This window comes from Artibeus jamaicensis, unplaced genomic scaffold (genome assembly GCF_021234435.1).
Source record: "Artibeus jamaicensis isolate MK-2021 breed Jamaican fruit bat unplaced genomic scaffold, CSHL_Jam_final contig_548, whole genome shotgun sequence".
Taxonomy (NCBI): Eukaryota; Metazoa; Chordata; class Mammalia; order Chiroptera; family Phyllostomidae; genus Artibeus; species Artibeus jamaicensis.
The window spans coordinates 15,164,934-15,186,495 of NW_026521883.1; the positions used below are offsets into that span (position 1 = coordinate 15,164,934).

Consider the following 21,562-nt stretch of genomic DNA (forward strand, 5'->3'; position numbering starts at 1 on the left):
TGGAAACGGGGCCCGGACCAGAACCCCAAGCCCCTTCCTGTGCTCCCCTTCCAGGTGCCACTGCCTCTGGGAGGAAGAGAGTCCTGCGTGCTGTCGGCCAGGGCGGCCCCAGCCCCACCCGCACCTGCACCAGGCAGCACACTCCCTCCCCTCCTGGCAACGGCCTGTGCTGTTTCACAAACAGTCACGCCAAGACAGGAACTCAGCACGCTTATTCATCCAGGGGGTTTAAGGAAAGGAGACTATAAAACCCAAGGGCAAGGATTTCCTCCTTTTAAACATTTTACTGGGCTATAAAAATTCCCGAGTTTTCATACATATATGTTTATCTGCTCTCTCTCACTCAGAGTTCTCAAAGGTCTAGAGAGAAACGGATTCTTTAAAAACACAGGTCACTGAAGGACACCTACAATGGTGGGATGTTAAAAGCTACTGCTGCCCTGGCTGGTGTGGCTCAGTGGATTGAGCGCAGGCTGTGAATCATGAATCAAAGGGTTGCCAGTTCAATTCCCGGTCAGGGCACATGCCTGGGTTGCAGGCCAGGTCCCCTGTGGGGGCCACGTGAGTAGCAACCACACACTGATGATCTCCCTCTCTTGTTCCCTCCCTTCCCATCTCTCTAAAAATAAATAAATAAAATCTTTTTTTTAAAAAAAGCTACTGCCCTGGCCAGGTAGTTCAGTTGGTTAGAGCATCGTCCCAATATGGCAAGGCTGTGGGTTCGATGTCTGGTCAGGGCACATACAAGGATCAACCAATGAGTGTGTAAATAAGTGTAACAACAAATCAATATTTCTCTTTCCCCCTTCTTCTCTTAAAAAAATAAATCAATTTAAAAAAAAAGGTATATGTAAAAGCTACCACAAAGATTATCAGCTTCAAATTCCTTTGTCAATTTGCAAAAGGCTTCACCACCACACAGACTCAAAATCAGCAAAGCTCAGATTATATTCTCAAAAGTCCAACTATGTGGGAAAACCCCAATTCAACATGATAAATCTCTCATAGCTGGTGTTGCTTCTGTCTCGTATTTCTCTATGTGTAAAGGTGTGTGTGTACCTAAGACTATACTGCATACAGATTTGGATAGAAATATAAATACCTACATTTACAAAGTTCTTAGAAAATGATAGGGGGTCAATTTCAAAATTATCTACTACCAACATTAATTTTAATGTTCAACAATTTAATAAATATCACACTCCACATTTATCAATTTCTCAACATGAAATGTGTGCCTACAAAATAACCAACATTTTCTCTCCTATATTATTACTGACTTTTTAGTAGATAAATAAAAGTCCATGGTTAATTCATCTGAGTTGTTAGTACAGTTTGATTATATTCTAGAAAGAAGCTTATTATAGGTTAAATTGTGTCCTGCAAATAAATATATGCTAGTATCCTAATCCCCAGGGCCTCAAAATTTGGCCTTATTTGGAGCTAGGGTCCAATTTAAATCCAGTCGTTAAGTGGGCCCTAAGCCAGCATGATTGGTGTCCTTATAAACAGGAGAGACACACACACACACACACAAAAAACACCACGTGAAGACTGGAGGGATGCTGCCATAAGCCAAGAATTGCCAAAGGCTACCAGAAGCTGGAAGCAGCGAGGAAGGATTCTTCCCTAGAGGCTTCGGAGAGAGCACAGCCCTGCTGGCTGACACCTCATCCCAGACTTCTGACCTCCAAAACCGTGAGCCAATAAACTTCTGTTATTTAAGCTACCCAGTCTGCAGTCCTTTGTTATGACAGCTAGCCTAGGAAACCAATATAAAACTGAATCATCATAATCAATAGTCATGAAGCACCTACTATGTGCAAGGCAGGTGCTAGAGAAACAGACACTGCCTCATTTCTATATGTGTGTACACATGCAAAAGTGTACTCTGTACACAATTTTCACAGGAATATGTACTGGTATACAGACACATGGGAGTTCTTGGCAGAGGTGATTGGGTGCCAAGAAAGAGGGGCAGCCTGGGTACATGTGGTCCAGGACAGATAATCACCAAAGCACAGGCAGTCAGGGAAGGTCTCAGGGAAGCAGGCCCTAAAGGATGAGGGAGATGTGGACAAACTGAGAGCAGCTGGGAAGAGACGCCAGGCCTGGGCTTGAGTCTTACTTAGCAAGGGTTCTGAGGATGAAGTAGACCCCAGGGGTTTAGAAGACAACATGTGAACTTGCCTAGTGAGGGCAGACCAACCAGGAAATAAAAGAAGGAAATAATGTGGAGTTGGTTTCGTGAGATGACTCCAGCGAATCCCCTGGAAACAGATGAAACTCAGATGTCTCTGAGGGAAATACGTACAATCAACAAACGTAAGACAGGATGGCCATTCTCACTGGTAACAGGGAAATGGGAAGGCAAGATGCCCTGGGCTGCCTGTTCTGATAGGGTCAGAAGGTTTTCTGACCCTTTGTTCCATTCGAAGTTTTAAGGAAGTCTGGTGGTGTGGGCAGAGGAATACTTGGATTTATGGGAAAAGACATAACAACATCAAGAAAGATGCAGCAGGCACAGCCCAAGAGGGCAGAGGAGATGCAGGATGGGCAGTTCCGAGAAGGGGACTGACTGAGCCCAGAAGGGTCCAAGGGAGAAAAGCAAAGAACAAGAATCACTGGGTTGGGCATTCAAAGGGAAGCAATTTGGCATTTAGTCACCACCTCTCTGATCAGTTGTATACGCCAGACACTGCAGCAGGTCCTTTGCATATATTAGTTCATTTGCTCTGCATTATTGTGCCTACTTGAAAGATGAAGAAACTGAGAGGCAGAGAAAGTATTTGGGAGCTCATCTGAGGCCCACAGAAACCAGCCTCAGGGCAGCTGATATCATCTGGAAGAGAAAAAGGAGCAGACAGCCGCCCACACCCATCCGGTAACCCCGTGAGTCCAGAAAAAGAGGCTGCTTCTGCTGTAACTGCCCCACACACCACCGTGAGGCTAAGCAACACGCCCAAGTGCCACAGCCGTGCACTCTGAGTAAATCCCCTCTCCAGTGATTTGGGAACAGTGGACAGAAAAAGGGCCCAGTGGCAGTGGCATCTGTGTGTGGTTGGCTGCTTTCTGTCACCTTAGGTCCCCAAAGCACACTAAGCATCTTCCATGACTGTGGGGAAAATATGGCCCAGCCCTGCCCTGGGTTGGCTGCAGCTCTAACAAGGCCCTGGAAATCCTGCAAGAAGTTCCACTTCATCAGCAGCCACTTGGGCCATTTAACGTCTTCCAGCTTCCACGTCTCGGCCAGCCTCGGTCTCTAGGCCTTTGCACAATGCAGACCCCCTTCAAGAAAATCAAACTCATCTCACCAGAGAGGGTCATCGAGAGTTCCTGGCATCTTGTGATGGTGTGGACTACGATGTCCCAGGGAGGGGCAGTCACACTGAAGGCACATCAGAGGAGGTGGCACCCCCAGGGCCCACTCGCTGGTGCCTGCCTCTGGCTCCCAGTGACTTAAGACCAGGTACCCTGCCAGGGCTAGTGACGAAATCACCCAGAACAGCCTCCCATTTACCACCAGTGCCTTCAAGTGCTGCCACCACCCAAGGACTTCAGTCCTGGGGAAAGAGCCAGCCCCACCCTCCTCCTCTCTACCCCAGTTCTTCTGCAGTGAGTCACCCATGCATCACAGACGGACACTCAGGCTGCACACTGGGTGGACACTCCAGTCCACCCAGTACAAGCATCATGGCACATAACCTATGCTGGCGGTTTCTACCCTGCGTTTCTGGAGTTCTCAGGCCAGAGGGGCCGGCGGGAGCACTGTCAAGGGAGACTGAGGGGACTCTGGCCTCCACCGTCAGCACTTTTGCCTCGATTATATGTAAGGGTTTAGGATAACATTTTGATCAAAAGAAAAAAGAGAGGTTCTTATTGCTTCAAAAAGTTTGAAAAGCACTTTTCAAGACAGGCTAATCGGTACACAACTTGGTTACCAACTCCCACCTGACGTAGAACGCGTGCGCCTGTTTCTTTGGAAATACGGGATTCTTCTGTAGTGGTGACATGCCCCCCAGGGTTTCACAGCATCTACTGCCCCACTGTGCGTGCCAGGACCCTTCAGAGACCTCTCCCCAGGCACGCAGCTGGGTCAGCTCCAACTCAGCTAATCCCCCACACCTTCCAGCCTGCATACACGGGCAGCCAGCACAGTCCTTGTCCCGTCACTCCCTCCAGTTTGGGTCCCTTCTACAGAAAGTGCTCCTTCTGAGTCCCCATGGGCTAAGCTGCCCATGTGCCCCGGGACATGGCCCAGGCCCATTTCTCTGACAAATCCATCAGCTCTAAAGGGAACAAGAAGGGGGTCAGTGAGGACAGAAGGGGCCAAACACATCCCCAGCCACACAGGGCCCCATGCAATCCTGGTCCCCAACAAGGGTCCAGGAACTTAGCCTGGCCACTCCCGCTCTCTCTTGGTTACAAGTTTTTACCCACAAATGTTTTCTTTGGAGAATATTCTAAGCTACAGAGAAGCTGAAAGGATAGTTCAACTATTTAACCAAAGTACCATTATTATGAGTAAGAAAAGTAATATTTATTCGATGACATCTAATATGTGGTTTATATTCAAAATTGTGCAATTATCCAAATGTGTTTTTGTAGATTTTTTTGATCCAGGACCTAATCAAGATTCACCTATTATATTTGATATAAGTCTCTTATCTCCAGCATTCTCATCTTTAAAAAAAAACATTGAATTTATTAAAACATCTTGGCCAACTGTTTTTGCAGATATTCCCGCACTTTAGATTTTTCTACTTGCTTATTACTAGATTCAGTTAGACAGTTTTCAGGTAATCCCACTTATGGGAAACTGTCCCCTTCTTAATCAGATCCCCTCGGCAGTCACATAGCATCGGGCCACCCCAGTACTGGTCGCTAAACTGGCTCACGTGATTCAACTATGAAACGCTCAGATTGTGCCACTGTGCTTTTAAGATCAGTAAGCAATCTGGGAGGTATTACTCTGACACCGATGAATATCCTGCTCCATAACACGCACTCCCAAATTAGTTTTTGCATCCACTGATGCCCCAACCCGAGGGTTACAACACAGATTTTCTACATCTACCAGCTGACGTCCTGTACAGAAGGGGCCTCTCCCTCTGCTCTGCCTCCCTCTCATTATCACTGTGCAGTCGTGAGGGCCGTTTTCATTGCTCGGTGTGTCATGACCCACTGCTGTCATTGTTCTACTAGCTGCCCAAATTGTTCCGTTCTTGCCAGTGAAAGCCCTTTCACACCGGCTTCGGGGTCTTGTTGATATGACCCCATTCGCCTGGGGGTGCTACCCTGCTTTCTAGCACGTGTCCCAGGCTCACCCCGCACTCTCCCTGCTCCCGCCTGGAACCAGCTGCGTGACTGGATCCTTTTAGTGAGACTCATCCTCTCCTTTTCAGCAGATAAGCATCTTTACATTCTCTCACCTTGCTCCAGTCATAACCTCATTTTCCTTCCTCCCTACCTCCTTCCCCAGCCATTCATCATTTGCATGAGCACAGATAGCTCTTTGTCCTTGGTAGCAAGTGGGGAAAAGAAGGGTAAAAGACAAGGGAAGGAGAGACCAAAACCTACAGTGAATTTGGGGACATTACCCGCCATTTATCTACCGAAGAAAAATTTCCTTTTTCATAAGTGACCACATGATTGGTTATTTCCATACCATAACTTGCATTTTGAGAAGGTATTGCCTTCTATATAAAATTTATATTATATCATATTTTACTATTTTATTTTATACTTACGTAAAATACATGCAGAAGAAAAACTGCCACCTACACCCTGGTATTCCTGCCCCCTTCTCTTACTTTATTTGTCTCCGCCGCACTTACTACCTTCTAAACTCTATAACCGTGTTTCATTTTTAAATTTCTGTTGTCCTCCCAACAGGACTTACATTAAGTTCTGTGAATGACCGGCATTTTGTTGTTGTTGCTTACTGCTTTGCTCATGACTATAGTCACAGTGTCGAGAACAGTGCCTGGCATAAAGGAGGCACCCCATAACTGTCTGTGAATGACAAAGTCACTTCCCTCAGACCACGGGCCGAGAGGTGAGCAGGACCTGCCACGGCCCCTGCAAGTCTCTGCTTCCACGCCACGCCCAGGCAGTCTGTCCTTCCCTCCCCGTGCACTCAGAGCCCTTCTCACACTTCTGGACCCCAACACTTGAAGCATCACGTCATCACTGTTTACTGTCACGTCTGCCTCACTCGAAATGTTGCAAGTTCCTCTAAGGCAAGGACAAGGTCAGACTTATCTTCACAGCCCAGCACTTAGCACAGCAGCTGGCACAAAAAGTCTGCTACCTCCTACCTGCAGCCAAGTGCCCTTGGCCTTGCCACAGCTCTGGAAACGCCAGCGCCTGCTGGGCATTTCCTCTGCAGGCAAACTGTCCACAGGGTGACCTGAGCCCCAGCTCCTGCTGCTGAGGAAGACCCAGCCCCACCGGCAGCTCACAATGGGTCCTTTGACTTGACTGGACTGGGCTCTTTCAGGAAAAACACGTTTGCTGCCACGGCTCCTGTCACTAAAGCCAACACAGAGCCAGTGTTCACTATGCAAAAAGAGCAGGGGCACAGGGTGGGCAGATCCACCGGTCGGGGCAGTCTGACTTCTGGGAAGACAGGAGATGGGGTGGCAAGGTCGAGAGGGCCTTCCGTCAACAGAGTCACTGACATTCGGGCTCTGTGAACAGACTGGGTGGAGGACAGGAGGGTTAACATAAAAGAGTCCAAAGAGTGGAACTTGTTAGGGCTTCGCCTCAGAAATGCCTTACTTGCTCTTTTCTTTCAATCTTCTTTTCACTTTCCTCAGAACCTGAACTCTCGGGAGGTACAGTCAGCCGCAGTCTGCAGACATTTGCCTACAAGAGACAGAAAGGAGAGGCTGGTTAGGAACTCACGTCTGGGGTAGAAAGAGCTGGGTGATCCTGTGCGTCTCAGAGCCAGTTTCCCTGCTTAGCAACGGGGATATCGCACAGGGCACGTTGAGGGTAAGCCAGGCTGGCCTGGGCCCTCCCCCACACTCAACATACTGCTGCCCAAGACAAGGAAAGTGCGGAGTGATTTCATACTGTTATGAACACTTTTTAAATGGCTCGGGTTCCAGAACAGTGTATATGTAATGACCTTACTTCCCATGCAAAGTCCATAATACAGCTGGAGAGAGAGAGGCCCGAATACACACAGTGGTGATTAGGGTGCAAGGGTGCTTTCTACTGACTCCATGTTCAATTTTACAATAAACATGTGCATGTTCAGTCACAAAGTGTTTAAGACTACACAACTATGTTCATAGCAGCATTAGTCACAACAGCCAAAAGGTGGAAACAGTGCAACTGTCCGTCGGTGGGTGAGGGAGAAATACAATGTGTCAGGTACTGGGGCGCCCAAAAGTTTGGTTCGTTTTTTCCATAAGTTGGCTCTAGTAGCACTTTGTCTTTAACTTCATTTGAAACAATTTGGTTAGATTGTATTGTGACAGCTGTCTTATCAGTGTACATTTAAAATAAAAAAACATCAAAATTGGTGAATTTGTGTGTAGCCATTTTAATGCTGAAGATGGAAGAAAAACGCAACATTTTTGGCATATTATGCTATATTATTTCAAGAAAGGTAAAAATGCAGCTGAAATACAAAAACACAAGATTTGTACAGTGTATGGAGAAGATGCTGTGACTTATTGAATGTGTCAAAAGTGGTTTGTGAAGTTTTGTGCTGGAGATTTCTCACTGGACAATGCTCCCATGGTTGGCTAGAAGTTCATGGCAATTAAACTGAGACATTAATTGAGAACAATCAACATTATACCACACAGGAGATAGCCACCATACTCAAAATACCCAAAGCAATAAAGTTATTGGTCAAAATGAAAACTGTATCCGTTATTTTATGGAAAAACCAAAGGGATCGTTTGTCCAACCCAATATTTAGAGTGGAATATTATACAACCTTCAACAGAAAGAAAATTCTGGCACATGCTACAACATGGAGGAACTTTGTGGACATTATGCTAAGTGTACTAAGCCAATACTACAAATTCACAGAAAGGGAGTAGAATAATGATCGCCAGGAGCTGAAGAAAGAGGATTAAATAGTTATTATGTAATGAAGTTTCACTTTGAGGAGATGAAAAATTCTAGAGACAGATGGTGGTGATGTTTGTACAACAATGAGAATATACTTAATGCCGCATGATATCTATTTCACCCTAATGTCACAGCCTGGTCCTGCTGTGACATTTTCCAGGGAAAAGTGATCCTGCATTTAAAAAAAAAGAAGAGGGCTCCATCAGGACCCAGAGTAGCCAGCTCGTTGCCACACGGGCTTGACTCACAGGAGTGCTGCCTGCCCCACTATGAATGGATCTGTGTCTCTATAAAATTCATAGGGGAGAGTCCTAACCCCCAGGTTCTCCAGAACGTGCCCTTATGTGGAAACAAGGTCTTTAGACATGTATTAAGTTAAAATGAGGCCATTAGGATAGGCCCTAATCCAAAATGACTGACACCCTTATAAAAAGGGGGAATTTGGAGACAGACACACATACTGGGAGAATGCCACGTAAACGTAACCCAGACAGAAGCCTGGAACAGACCCTTCCCTCACAGCCCTGAGAAGGAACCAACCCTCCTGACACACTGATTTTGGACTTCTAGCTCCAGAAGTGTGAGGTGATACTGTCTGTTGTTTCAGTCACCTGGTTTGGGGTACTTTTTATAGCAGGCCCAGCAAACTAATATACCCCCAACCTAGCTTGCAAGGTCTGCACTGATCCACAGGGTGGTCTCTGAGCAAAACAGCCCTGCAGACAAGAAGCCCTGGGTAGGATGGGATTGTAAAAGACCCTTTAAGTCCAACCTGCCAGGCTATGGGGGTAATGAGTGAAGAAAACAAGATGAAGTCAGTAGAGCTAAGCCGACTTAAAACGGAGTCTGTATAGTCAAGCTGACAAAACTGGTTCACACCAAATGGATAAAAGCATGAGGATTTTGCTTTTTGGCATGAGGCTAGTTAAAATCAAATCAATAGATTTTGATTTGATTTTAACTAGCCTGAGGCCTTAAACTTTTGAACTTTCCAGTTGTGCACTGACTCCTGGAGATAGCTACAGATGTAGACACAGACACAGACATATAACCTATAGATAACCCTCCGGGTACCTGCCTGGAGAACATAAGAAAGAGCATTCACATGTCCAGACCACCTGCCTTCCGTTATCCAGACTACCACACATCTGGAAGATTACCATCTCAGACCAATCCAGAGGCTAAGGATGGAGGGCTGATTCTTCTCAAGAATGTGCTTTTTACCATAAAAACTTTTAACTTTTCTTTCTTCTTCAAAACACTCTGGAACATCGCCTAAGTGTTGTCTCCAGTTTGCAAACCCTAAGACCCTTGAATAAAACTTTGCCATTTTCAATTGTAGCAAAGCCCCATGATTCACTTACATTTGGTCAGCACTGTGAAGGAACCCGCACACCTAACAACATAACTGGCAGATGGGTGCCCAGTGGGGAAGAACATTTTCCATGCACAGGCATTCAGGACAGGTGTTAGCACTTCCACATACACCATCACGTCCCCCCAAAGCCTCCCATTCTGCTGCATCTCACCTCTAACTTTCTGATAATGAGCTTACACACTCCCCCAGAATTCTTACCTAATACACCTAGCATTGCTCTCTGGGACTGGAGCAGAATTCCCTTTCTCCAGACAGCCCTCTGTAAGTGTCCTTTATTACTATGAGAATACAGGAAGAAGAACAATTATTTTAACTGGAGGTGGGAGTATATGGGAAGGCTCCTGGTGAAAACGTTTGAGCTGGGTATAGAAGTACAGAAGAACAAAGATGGAGGCATAGGTGGAAACACTGTGCCTTCTCACGCAACTAAGTTTTAAAACAACAAAGTTTTAGCAACAAAAACGCAGCCAAACCACAGAAAATTGAACTATACGGAAGTCTGACAACAACGAACCATTCAGCCAAACCGGTAAGAGGGGCAGAGCCAGCAGCAGAGCGGGGTCTGGTAGGAAAGATCCACGGGACTGACCGGGGCGCATGACCCAGGCATGCAGGTAGCTGTGGGTGGATCCCAGGTGTGGAGTAGCAGTGTGTGGACCCACTGAGGGCGCAAGGTGACGGACCCACTGAGGACTGGCTGCAGTCACACATTCACGTGCAGATAAACCGGCGAAGGAACAAGCAGTGAGACGGACTGCGAAGGCCCCAGCAGCAGGAAGCAGCAGAGGGGACTGCCATTGTCCCTCTGACCCTGCATCCACATACAGTGTCACAAACCAGTGACCCTGGTGGCCCTACCCTGGTGAACAACTAAGGCTCCGCTCCTCATAAGTAACAGGCGCGAACAGAGCAAAACATTATGGCTCAAGAAGAACCCAAAGCCCAAAACTCTAAGCAACGAAGAAGTAGCCAAACTTTCAGATGCACAGTTCAAAACACCAGTGATCAGGATGCTCACAGAACTGGTTGATTTTAGTCACAAATTAGAGGAACATATGAAGGCTAAACTAATTGAAATGAATGGAAATGCACAGGAAACCAATAGTAATGGAAAGAAAACTGGGACTCAAATCAAGGGAGTGGACCAGAAGGAAGAAAAAAATGACCAAACAGAAAAGGATGAAGAAACAAGAATTCAAAAAAAAAATGAGGAGAGGCTTAGGAACCTTCAGGACATCTTTAAACGTTGCAACATCCAAATTATAGGGGTACCAGAAGAGGAAGAGGAACAGCAATGAGTGGAAACCTTATTTGAACAAATAATAAAGGAGAACTTCTCCAATCTGGCAAAGGAAAAAGACTTCCAGGAAATCCAGGAAGCTCAGAGAGTCCCAAAGAAGTTGGACCCAAGAAGGAACACACCAAGGCGCATCATCATTACATTAGCCAAGAGTAAAATGAAGGAGAGAATCCTAGAAGCAGCAAGAGCTAAGGGGACAGTCACCTACAAAGGAGTTCCCATCAGACTGTCAGTGGATTTCTCAAAAGACACCTTACAGGCAAGAAGGGGCTGGAAAGTATTCCAAGTCATGAAAACCAAAGACCTACAACCAAGACTGCTCTATCCAGCAAAGCTTTCATTTAGAATGGAAGGGCAGATAAAGTGCTTCTCAGATAAGGTCAAATTCAAGGAGTTCATCATCACCAAGCCCTTATTATATGAAATGTTAAAGGGACTTACCTAAGAAAAAGAAGATAAAAAAGATGAACAGTGAAAGGACAACAAACTCACAGTTATTAAGAACCACACCTAAAACAAAAGCAAACTAAGAGGACAGCTAGATCAGGAGCAGAACCATAGAAATGAAGATCACATGGAGGGGTAGCATCAGGGGAGTGGGAGGAGGAGAAGGGGGGAGAAGGTACAGAAAATAAGTAGCATAGACGGTAGGTAGAAAATAGACAGGGGGAGGGCAAGAATAGCATGGGAAATATAGAATCTAAAGAACTTGAGACACGTGGTCATAAACTAAAGGGGGGAGAATGGTGGGGGAGGGGGGTGTGCAGGGTGGAGGAGAATGAAGGGGGGAAATAGAACAACTGCAATGGCATAATCAATAAAATATATTTTTTAAAAAAAAGAAGTACAGAAGAACTTTTCAGGTCAGTGAGGTTTGGAGAATTCATTGTCAAAATAACAGACAACTACCCAGCAAGGTGTTTGTTCCAGGATGGCCAAAGGCACAGAAGCTGGCCTGATCCAAGCATGGTAAGCAGGACGGCATCCTAAGCTCCACTGAGAGAGAAAATGGACAGATAGGCAGAGGCCGACCTCTAACAATCTACAAATGCCTGTTGCAGTTGCAAGGCCTCTAGTGGAAGACTGAGAAGCCATCTTTGGAGGGCGGGACTAACACTCAAATCTGAATTCAAGGACTTGACAGCACTTATTAAATACCTCCTGTTACGTTCCACATGCTGCAACATGGAAAGAATGGGAAAAACAGAGGGAGAGATGGAGAAAGCTTTGCACCTAATTGCACTGGTAGCCCTTACAGGGCTTAATACAGTATCAACACAAAATAGGCACTTGCTCAGTAAATATCAGTACAGGTTTCTTTTTGGGTTGAACTAAAACACAGTAAGGAGAATATACCTGAAACTCCCTAGAGAGCCTTCCACATTCTTCAAACTAACACCCATGAGAGGGAGAGCAAGGGAGAGGCAGATAGCATTCAAGCCTCCACCACAAGAAAACACACAAGCAAGCCCTTGTCTACAATTCAGGGCACCAGGGAGCTAAGCAGGCCCTCGGGGGCTTGCTTCTGACCCCCTTGGTGAGAGCAGAGGGTTGGTCTCCATCCTGGGGCTCCACATACCGTCATGCTCTCAGCTTCAGGCACCTGGGCTCACCTGAGGAAAACCATCCACCTTAAATAAAAAGGAGTGGAAAAAATGACCCCAAGAGGTGACAAGGGTTGCTGATCTGCTTTAAGATGGATTTCCCCAAGGAATTTAGCCAAATGCATGTACATTTCTCTCAGGCCTGGTCAGCACTTTGACTGTGGGCCCCACGCCCAGCTCCACCGAACAAGAGAAGGTGTGGACCCTGTGGCTGTGGCCAGGAAGACGGGTCCCACACTCCCTCTGCTCAGCACAAGCATAAAATCCCTGGACATCTCGGGCCAGGCAGGCTGTGTGTAACAGGGCATGCCTGTTCTGGAGTAGGCCTCTTATCTCTGATGTGGCCCTGAACTTGAAGGCCTGATTATCATCAGGGTGGGGCAAACTTTTTCTGTGAGGGCCAGAGAGTAAACATTTAGGTTTCCCAGGCCAGTGTGAAAACCAGGCTTAGCTCGAAGTATATAAAACAGGCCAAGGGCTGGATATGGCCCAGGGACAGTAGCTTGCTGACCCCTGATCTACATATTTAGACACTTCCCAGCCTCTGTGTCCAAGCTGACTCCAGACAAAACTCATAGCATTCAAGCCACATAGGAGGACAGTGACCCGTGCACTTCTGAACCAGTACACAATGTGCCCTGGATGCCAAGATCAAGGAGAAGCCGCAGGGAAATGAATGTTCAGATATCAGTGTGACTTGGAGTGTTATGACCCGCCCCCCGAATCTACCCTCCCAACAGCCTTGCCCTTCCATGTGGCCAAAGGGACCTTCCAGAACACTGTCCCAGAAGTGTCTGCATTTCCACGAGAGCTACAAGGGGAAAGCAAAGCTGGGAGGAGCAGTTCCGGTCCTTGGCTGCACGTTGGAGTCACCCAGGGAGCTTACTACACAACATGGGTATTTTCTCTACTTTCTGAAGTTCTTTCTGAAGGTCTGGGGTGGGGTGTGGGCATAAATATTTTCGGCTTCTCAGGATGCTATGTGTAACCAGGGTTGAGAACCACTGACTTCACCAAAGGAATGAAACTCCAACTATGCAACAGGATGAGGTAACTGGAATATTTGGAGGCCTTCCCAGAACTGTCAGACTCCTCACCTGGGCCAGCACTCCCATCTGTCACCTGCTTCCTGCCCAGGTGGGCCAAAGGTGATGGGCTGGCTTTAACCCCAAGCTTCTCTTCCTGTTTTCCCCTTTGCCAATTCAATGTTAAGTGCAGCTCCTTTAGGATCCTGGTGGCACTCCTCTTTTTATGATTACAGCATGACTTTTTAAAGTCATTAATCATAGATGGTGCAAGCAATGATGGGGTGCGCAGGCCTCTAGGGGAACATGGAAGAGGAAGCTTCAGAGCAGGCTTCCTGGAGATGACCCTTCTTCAAAGGAGAGGTACAAAAAGGCAAAAAGACAAGGAACAGTATGGAAAGCTTGAGGAATGGCAAGTAGTTGGGAATATCCGGAAAGAGTATGCATGAGGAGGGGAACAGGGAAGGCAAAGATAAATCAGAGGGGCCCGGATGCTCAGCTCAGGAGGTTGTACTTTTTCCTGGCAATACTGAGGGGCCCTTGAAGCAGGAGTCAGGTGACTGAATGTTGCAGTTCACTCTGGCCTTAAAAAACAAGTAGGAGTCAACAATGTGATTGACATTTAGGAAGTATCGCTCATTTAAAAAGGGAAAAGCAGTAAACACCACTGCGCTACTCTTCAGCGTCTTGGGGAATTCTGGAATTGTTTCAGCCCGAGAAACAGGAAGCTCTAAGACCACACACACACACACACACACACACGGAATCACCGAAAGTGTTTTAGATCAGAGCATTTCAACGTGGTCTCCAGTTGGTTAGCGCTGGATCCACGGCTCCCTGAACCTGATTAGACCATTTTTGAGACTGACTGACTTGAAAGGGTTTCCCAAGTGACCAGAGCCTCCAGGTCTCAAGTTTCCTTACAAGTGCCGGAGGACTCAAGGCCATTCATCCTACACCTGACACAGCAGGATGGGCGAACCAAAGCAGAGAGACTGGGGCCTTTTTTTCTGAGATACAAATGTCAATTTTCAGTGACGGATGCTTTTTGGCTCAGCCCTGAGGATGCCAGGGATCCAAACCCGCACAACTCGGCCTCAGGAGGCCCTGGTGAGGGGCCGGCCTGTCTCTGGGAGCAGCGGGGCCCCTGCCCGGGCCTCCCTGGTGGATGCTGCACACAACTTCCTTCTCCAGATGCTGAGGTCCCACAACACCCCGTGTGCCTTCCAGAGCCTATAGGACAACACAGAAGTTACGCACAGTGTTTCTGTGAAAAGGAAAAGGAAATGAAGTAAATTCTCGTCTGACCCATTCACTGCCCAGCTAAAGAGAATTCTTTATTTTGAGCCAATCAGATAGAAATGGGACCCAGGAGAGTGCTGCATTCATTATTGAGGCAGTGATGACTGGCAGACCCATTTGGTATTTAACAGAAGGAAGCCTTTGCCACATAGAAAGAAATGTGGCCTTGTTGACTTTTGTTTTGTTTTTCATATGCCACTGAGGGCCCACGATCACAGTAACACCAGCGAACGGCCCTTTATGAGCAGTAGGAGAGACACTGTGCTGGAGGAAACCCTCGGCAGGTCTCGCACAGCCCTCGCTGGACTGCTTAACCAAAAATATCTGGCTACGCCAAGCAACACAGGCCTTTCCCCCGGAAGTGCACAACCAGGCCACACCACTGACCTTTCTTTTCAAAGGCTCATTCAGTGGGATTAACTGCATTTTCAAAATTCCTTTCAAAATTATGAAGCAACGTCAACATTTTAAGAAAGGTTTTCCCCATTCTTCAAGGTCATCTTTCTGTCTATGGTTATTCCCCAGCCAATTTATCTTCCTGCTGTTGCCATAGATAAAACTATTTTTAGAGCACAACTGGTTTGGAGGCAGGTTTTTTTTTAAATTTCACATCCCCTGCTGGTTGGCATCCAGAAATGCCTCTTAGAGATTTGTTTAATCAGCTGACAGAAATTACTCTCCCACCTGTTGTTTGTTTGTTTCTTTTTGTCTTGAGAGATGATTTCGGATAAGGAGTAAGTATAAATTGTAGGTGGCAGCCACTGAGTGAAGGAGAACTGGTGACAGTCAGATCTGGCCACACCACCCTTGGCTGCTGACTCAGAGAAGTCCCTGCTCAGTGTCAGCTGTCACCACCATTTCTGGTCGGCTTGAAGAGCCACACCAACATAGCCTGGTCCCCCTGCAGCCCCTAATTTGGTAAGCAATTTAAATGAAACAGAAATGCTATTTTAATGGCCAACATTATTGTTCAAGACCATCACTTGTCCAACATCACAAAGGAAATACAGAACAATAGAGTTTACAAAAAAACTTTCAACTTCAGGAACACGTTTCATGATTACTTGTTTGGTCTACAATTTTATTTCCAACACATCTTGCTCCTGTTTTTCCAAAAAAGAAGTGTTTTGATCTAAAGCAGGTCCAACATGCCACTGTTACACAGTTTTTGCCAAGAGTTCCATTTAGAAGAATGATATTTCCTCTTTCCAGTACCCCAATGTCAAGAACCCCGCAAACTCCTACTCATCCTGCAAGACTAAACTCAGATGTCTCCTGCAAAGGGAGGCCTTCCTCAGATGCTGCGGAAGAACCTGGCTTGTGGCTTCTACCCAACTCTGTTAAGGCTCTACTCCACTGACCAGCCATCACACTGTGTGACAGTAGTCTGCCTCCCTCCAGGGCTAGAGTAGAGTGAACCCAATGCCCAGCCTTGTATCACACAGAAGGAAATTTGTAAATGTTGTTTAATCGGTCAGTCAATCAATGAGAGGAGCCCAGCCTCCCACCACACCCCCTCATGCACACAGACAGTATTTGTGACCTTTGCAAATCATAAGTAGAGTGGAAAATCATGCATGGAATCCTAGAACCTTTAGATATGTTTTCAAAACAAATACTCATGTGCTTGGAACAGGCCTGCATGGTTTGATGCAGGGTCCTGTCCCCTTCCCTCCAAAGTATTTAGCTTGTCTTACTCAAAAGGCAAAGCCTTCTCCATAGTGTGTCCACTGTGCCAGACACAAAAACACGTATAACCAAAGAAATACTGGAAAGTAATATTTGAGAAAAAAACTTCAGAAAAATTATATTGTTTACTAACCACATTTACATCCCCCCATGGTATCAGGTCCCATCTCTGGAAGGAGACTTAGACAATGCACTTCATGGTATTGGGTTCACACATGACTGTCCAGCCTCAGGGCTAGCTTTGCAGTAACTTCATTCTTTCTCAATTATAACTATGTTCCAACTGTGAAGGAGTTCCATAGAAAAAGGCAAATTTCCATCTTGGATACAGCTGGGACCCTGGTTGGAAACTCACTCGGACCTCACGGAGATCTTGCTTTATGAAGCTAATGATTGAACAACTAGAATTCTGTCAATCCTAAATATTTGGTGTATGTGCTCATGCACACACACGTGTGTGCACACCCCCCCCCCCAGTATCCATCACTTGGCCCACACCCAAAGGTAACAATATGCCTTTCTTCTAGAGCTAAACAAAGACAAAATATAAGGCAACTGTTAGTCACTTGGCTGAGGTATATAAAACGCAAATATGCATATCTACAAACTAGAACACAATTAGAGTATCAAAGGGTGCCTTACTTGGATTTATTTTGCAAAACCTTGGGGAAACACATTAGAGATGCCTCAACCACGGAAAAGAGGCATCAGATGTTAAGTACTGAATATCACGATGAATAGATAACTGAAAACTTCAAACCAAGGCCCTGGCAGTGTGCTCTGAGTTGCTGATCTTGGGAGAGACACGGGATGGGAAAGATGCAAACTGCATGCACCTGGCCTGTCTCCCCCAGAATGCCTGGAGAGGAGAGAAGAGATGCAAAAACAGATCACAGAGAAACAGAGCACTTCCAAAGGGCAACCACCCTGAAGACGGTGCCCAGGCTACCAGGGCTGCCTCTGCTACCACTGTGCTAATATTTAAATCAGAGTGAAGACAGTTTGCATAAACCCAAGTCACATGCAGCTGGGCTCCAGCTGCTGACCCTACTTTGTCAGGTGAAGCCTACTTGGCTAAGCCCACTCCAGTAGCAAGTAGTGCTAATCTATCACCAGTGGGAACAAGCGACCCTTTTTCTGAATCTCTGGAAGGAGGAAAGTTTGGCTATTAAAGCCGCTCTTTATCTTTGAATCTCAAGGTAGAGATACTGCAGAAATGTCTCCCTTCCTTGTTTTTTTTGGTTTTTTGTTTTAAACTGGTGCCAATAAACTTGTCTTGACAGCAGAGTCAGGAAGGAAAGGAAATCTCTGGGAATTCCAGAGAGTTCCCTAAACCCTTAGAGCCTGGGGCGTGACTGGGGCGTCGAGAAGAAGGGTCAGGGCCAAATCTGGGGCAGGGTCGAAAAGTTGAGCCCACGGTGGGGCACCAGGGCCAGGGTCCGGCATCCGCGCATCCCCGTCCTCAGACCCCTACTGCCAGGCGACTGGGATGGGGCAGCGGGACCGCGACGGCTCCCAGCCCCAGGCACTCACCCTCCTGCTGGGTGCCCCGGGCGTCCTGTTGCCGCCGCCCGAGAGCAGGGTGACCGTGGACGTGGAGCGCAGCATGCCGCAGCGGCGGTTGGTGAGGATCTGAGCGGCGCTGCTAGCGGCGGAATAAGCGTGCGGGGCCCGCCTGCGTGGGGGCGCCGCGGGCGAGTAGCCACCGCGGTTGCGGCGAGGAGGGCGGGGCGTGGGCGGGAGCGGGCGGGGCGGGGCGGGGCCGCGCCCGGGGGCGGAGCAGGGGCGGGGCCCGAGAATGCTGGCCCACTAGTCGCGCGGCAGTTTCTCCGGAACCGCACACCGGCCAAATTTGCATGGTGATGCGCGTCTGCCCGAGGTCCATCCAGTGGCGAAAAGTTGCCCCGGACGCCCTGGACGCCCAGGCTGTCTGCTCTCCGTGGTGTCAAGGCCCACCTGTCTCTTCATCTTCACAGGGCTCTGGCGGCCCACTCCCGCCCTAACTGCCCCGGGAGGCTCTGCCACACCCCGGCGGTCGCTGGGACCCTCACCCCGAGTCATTCATTATTTACTGAGTTCCTACCACGCGTCCTTCCCAGCAGCCTACAATCAACCGTCCCCTGTCCTCGTGGAGTTGGCTACCTAGTGGAGACACAAAGACGACAGATGTTGGTAATTCGGTGGAAGAGGAGTTCAACACCTCTGGGAGCACTCACCCTGGCCTTAGGAGTTGGCCTGTGTATGAAAAGTCCCCCAAGACGAGGTGGTGACTAAGCTAAGACCAGAAATACAAGTAGGAGCACGGCAGACAGAGGATTCACCACAACTCCTCCTGTTTAACACTCAGTGATTACTGTGGGTGGGGCTGGCAAGTACTCAGCAGGTATTACCTCATTTAATCCTCACAGTCAGCCTTTGAGGTGGGCACTATTATCCTGTATCCCCATTTTGCAGGTGAGAACATTGACTCACCAAGAGATTGAGTAACACAGCAGGGGCCCCAGTGGCTGGTAAATGGCAAAGCTAGGTCAAACTCCACAGTCTGACCCTTTTTAGTGGGACTTGCTTATCCACAATGCTACCCCTCTAGCAGAGGGAGGGGGAGTTTCAGGTCAAACAAACTGGCACATGCAAAGATGGGTGGAAGGCAAGAGAAGGTATACTATATTTCTGAGAAACTGAAAATACCCCAATGCAAGGGGCTAATAGTAGAGAAGCAGCCGAAAGGAGTCTAGAGAAATCACGAAGAATTTTGATGTGTTTTTCTGCAGGGAAAGACATCTTGCTCTACTCACCCTTCAAAGCCCAGATCAAACACTGCTGCCCCACCAAAGCTCTCCAGTACCCTCCTACCCTGCACACCCACACTCGTGAACCTAGCAGCTCTTTGGGACTGTATATTCTGTTATAGAGTTGAGTGTGTGTGTGTGTGTGTGTGTGTGTGTGTGTGTGTGTGTCCCCTTCCCCAGCTGTGAGCTTCTGAATCATTCCAAACCCCCAGTGAGGCACCAATATGGAAGATGCTTAAGAAGTGTTGCTGAAGAAGTATGGACTTCATCATCACTGCTGCTGTGCCTGCATTCTAAGTGTTTTATATGCATTTTCTCATCAAATTCTCACCATCACCCAACAAGGTGAATACTGTTATCATTCCTGTTTGCAAATGAAGAAATGAGGCCCAGGAACATCAGATTAACTGGTGAACACATAGGACTAGCCCTCTTGTCTTCTAAGTCCGGGTCTGCTATATCCTCCCATTCACCCATTCTTATAAAGAGAGATCATTCATGAAAGTTGTTTTTCCATTGTATTTCCATGTGGCTCTTCCTTTTGGGAGAGTTTCCTAAGGCTAAAATCTGGGTCTGCTTTCAATAAAAAGTGGTCAAAATGTGGCTGATGAAAGTCGTCATGGGTTAGAAATATCTGCATTGCTACCTCAGCAAAAAAAAAAGAGGGGGTGCTAATGGTTATTGTTGTTTAGCAATGTTGTCATGAGCAGAAAGGAAATGGGCTACTGTTAAGATGGAGTCAAAAATAACATGGCATCATCCATGTTTACATACATTATGGCAACCACCCAAGGGACCACACAGGACAGAGTCAGCTTTTGAGAGGAACCATGGCCCGCCAGTTCATTTTTCCTCCATCTACCCACATCTTTTTCATATCGTTAATAGAAAACTTCTCACAGCATGTTATGGTTCATTACAAAAGCAGACTGCACATCTGCTTGTGAGCTCCTTGTGGAAACTGGATGTTTACGTATCTTCCTGCCCAGTACTCAGAAGAGTAATTGGCATGTTGTAAGTGTACAGTAAATATTCAGTGAATGAAGATATGATGTTACAGACCCATATTTCAACTCACCCATGGTCAAACAGTTCAAAAACCAAGATCCTTTTTAACCCAGCTTCTAGGTGCAGATGAGGGTCTCCAAGCAGTTTATCAGCTGAAGCAGCCAAAGTCCCAGGATGGTCCCAGCCAGGAAGGTTCCCCATACTGGTTGTCACTAAGGGCTGTGGGTGGTGGGATTGGGCAAATGCTAGGCTCTGGCTTATGCCACAGCCCCTCTTTGCCAGACCAACACATAATGTACTGCATGAGAGAGGAGAGTGGGGAGGGAAGGAAAATGGAAAGACAATTAGGGATTAAGAAAATGGAAAAGTGGATCTGGAATGAAAAGGAAAAGTCAAAAAATCAAGTCATAGTCACAGGTTTCTATGAACAGTTCTGGGAGACAATAGAAGGGAAGAATTGACACTTTTCAAAAGCGGAATCAAAGGCTGAGTGTGTCTGCCCAGGCCAGAAGTGCTCTCTGGTCTACAGAACTAAGACTTGGAAGAGGCAGACACGAGAGGGACAGGGACAGAGCTCTGGTGTGGAAGGTCACCCTGTTCCCCTTCAACATTGCCCCAGTATACTCTAGGCCCTCACTGAGCACTGGTGACAGGATTGCCACTGCTTGGGCTGGAGAGCACAGGAGCTATGACAGAACTGTCTCAGCTGCTATCCCTTTGTATCCACAGTAATAGCCACACATTCCTAAGAGCAGTCCGAAATCCCTCAGCTAAAGCAGAGGTCTGTAGAAAATTCTAGATGTCTGTATAAACTCCCTTTATTTTCTTGAACTCAGCCACTGAATTGCACCTCTGTCTCCCACCCTGCTCCTAGATTTTTCTCATGTCCTTCCCCCCTCTGCCTTTGGAATCGTCCATGTTGTCCTCTGCTGAGCCCTCTCCAAAATCTCATTGGCACTTTCAGTTGAGGGACTTATGATGGGACCCATTTCTCCAGCAAAGTCCTAAGCAGTAAGGACTATCAGTATTTCTTGGCAGAAACAACCAGGAATTAAATCCCTGGACAAGGACCTAGAGTAGATGAGCTTAGGCAATGCCAGGCTTCCAGTTATTTTGTGCCCTGTTTACCCTTCCATTTCTGAGGCTTCCCTTTTCTTTCTCTTCCATTCAGCTGGTCCTGGCATATTCTCCTGTTGTGAATGTCAAATAGACACCAAACTTTCACAGTTTAAAAAAAAAAAAGGACACAGTTCCAACCCAAGGACAAGTATATTGAATTACAAAGCCTCTTTGGATAAAGTGGAATAAGAAACACCCCATATTCACAGGGTGTCTGAGAACAGGGCCGACAGATAAGGAAAGCAGGCTGAGAG

At 47.1% G+C, this 21,562-nt stretch overlaps 1 protein-coding gene across 3 annotated transcripts in view; it reads right to left on the bottom strand.

Annotated features, from left to right (window-relative positions):
* MYZAP (myocardial zonula adherens protein) overlaps window positions 1–18,111 on the bottom strand; it is an 89,936-nt gene extending 71,825 nt beyond the window's left edge. For 2 of the 3 annotated variants that reach the window (XM_037151016.2, XM_037151017.2), the window contains exons 1-2: window positions 17,926–18,110; window positions 6,784–6,870 (exon numbers count right to left, since the gene is read on the bottom strand). In XM_037151016.2, coding sequence (XP_037006911.2) covers window positions 6,784–6,870; window positions 17,926–18,000 — 162 coding nt within the window. In that variant the 5' untranslated portion in view covers window positions 18,001–18,110. Of the gene's footprint in view, window positions 1–6,783; window positions 6,871–17,925 lie in introns of all 3 variants that reach the window. The other variant, XM_053670067.1, reaches the window with a different exon arrangement.
* Between the last annotated feature and the right edge of the window lie 3,451 nt (window positions 18,112–21,562).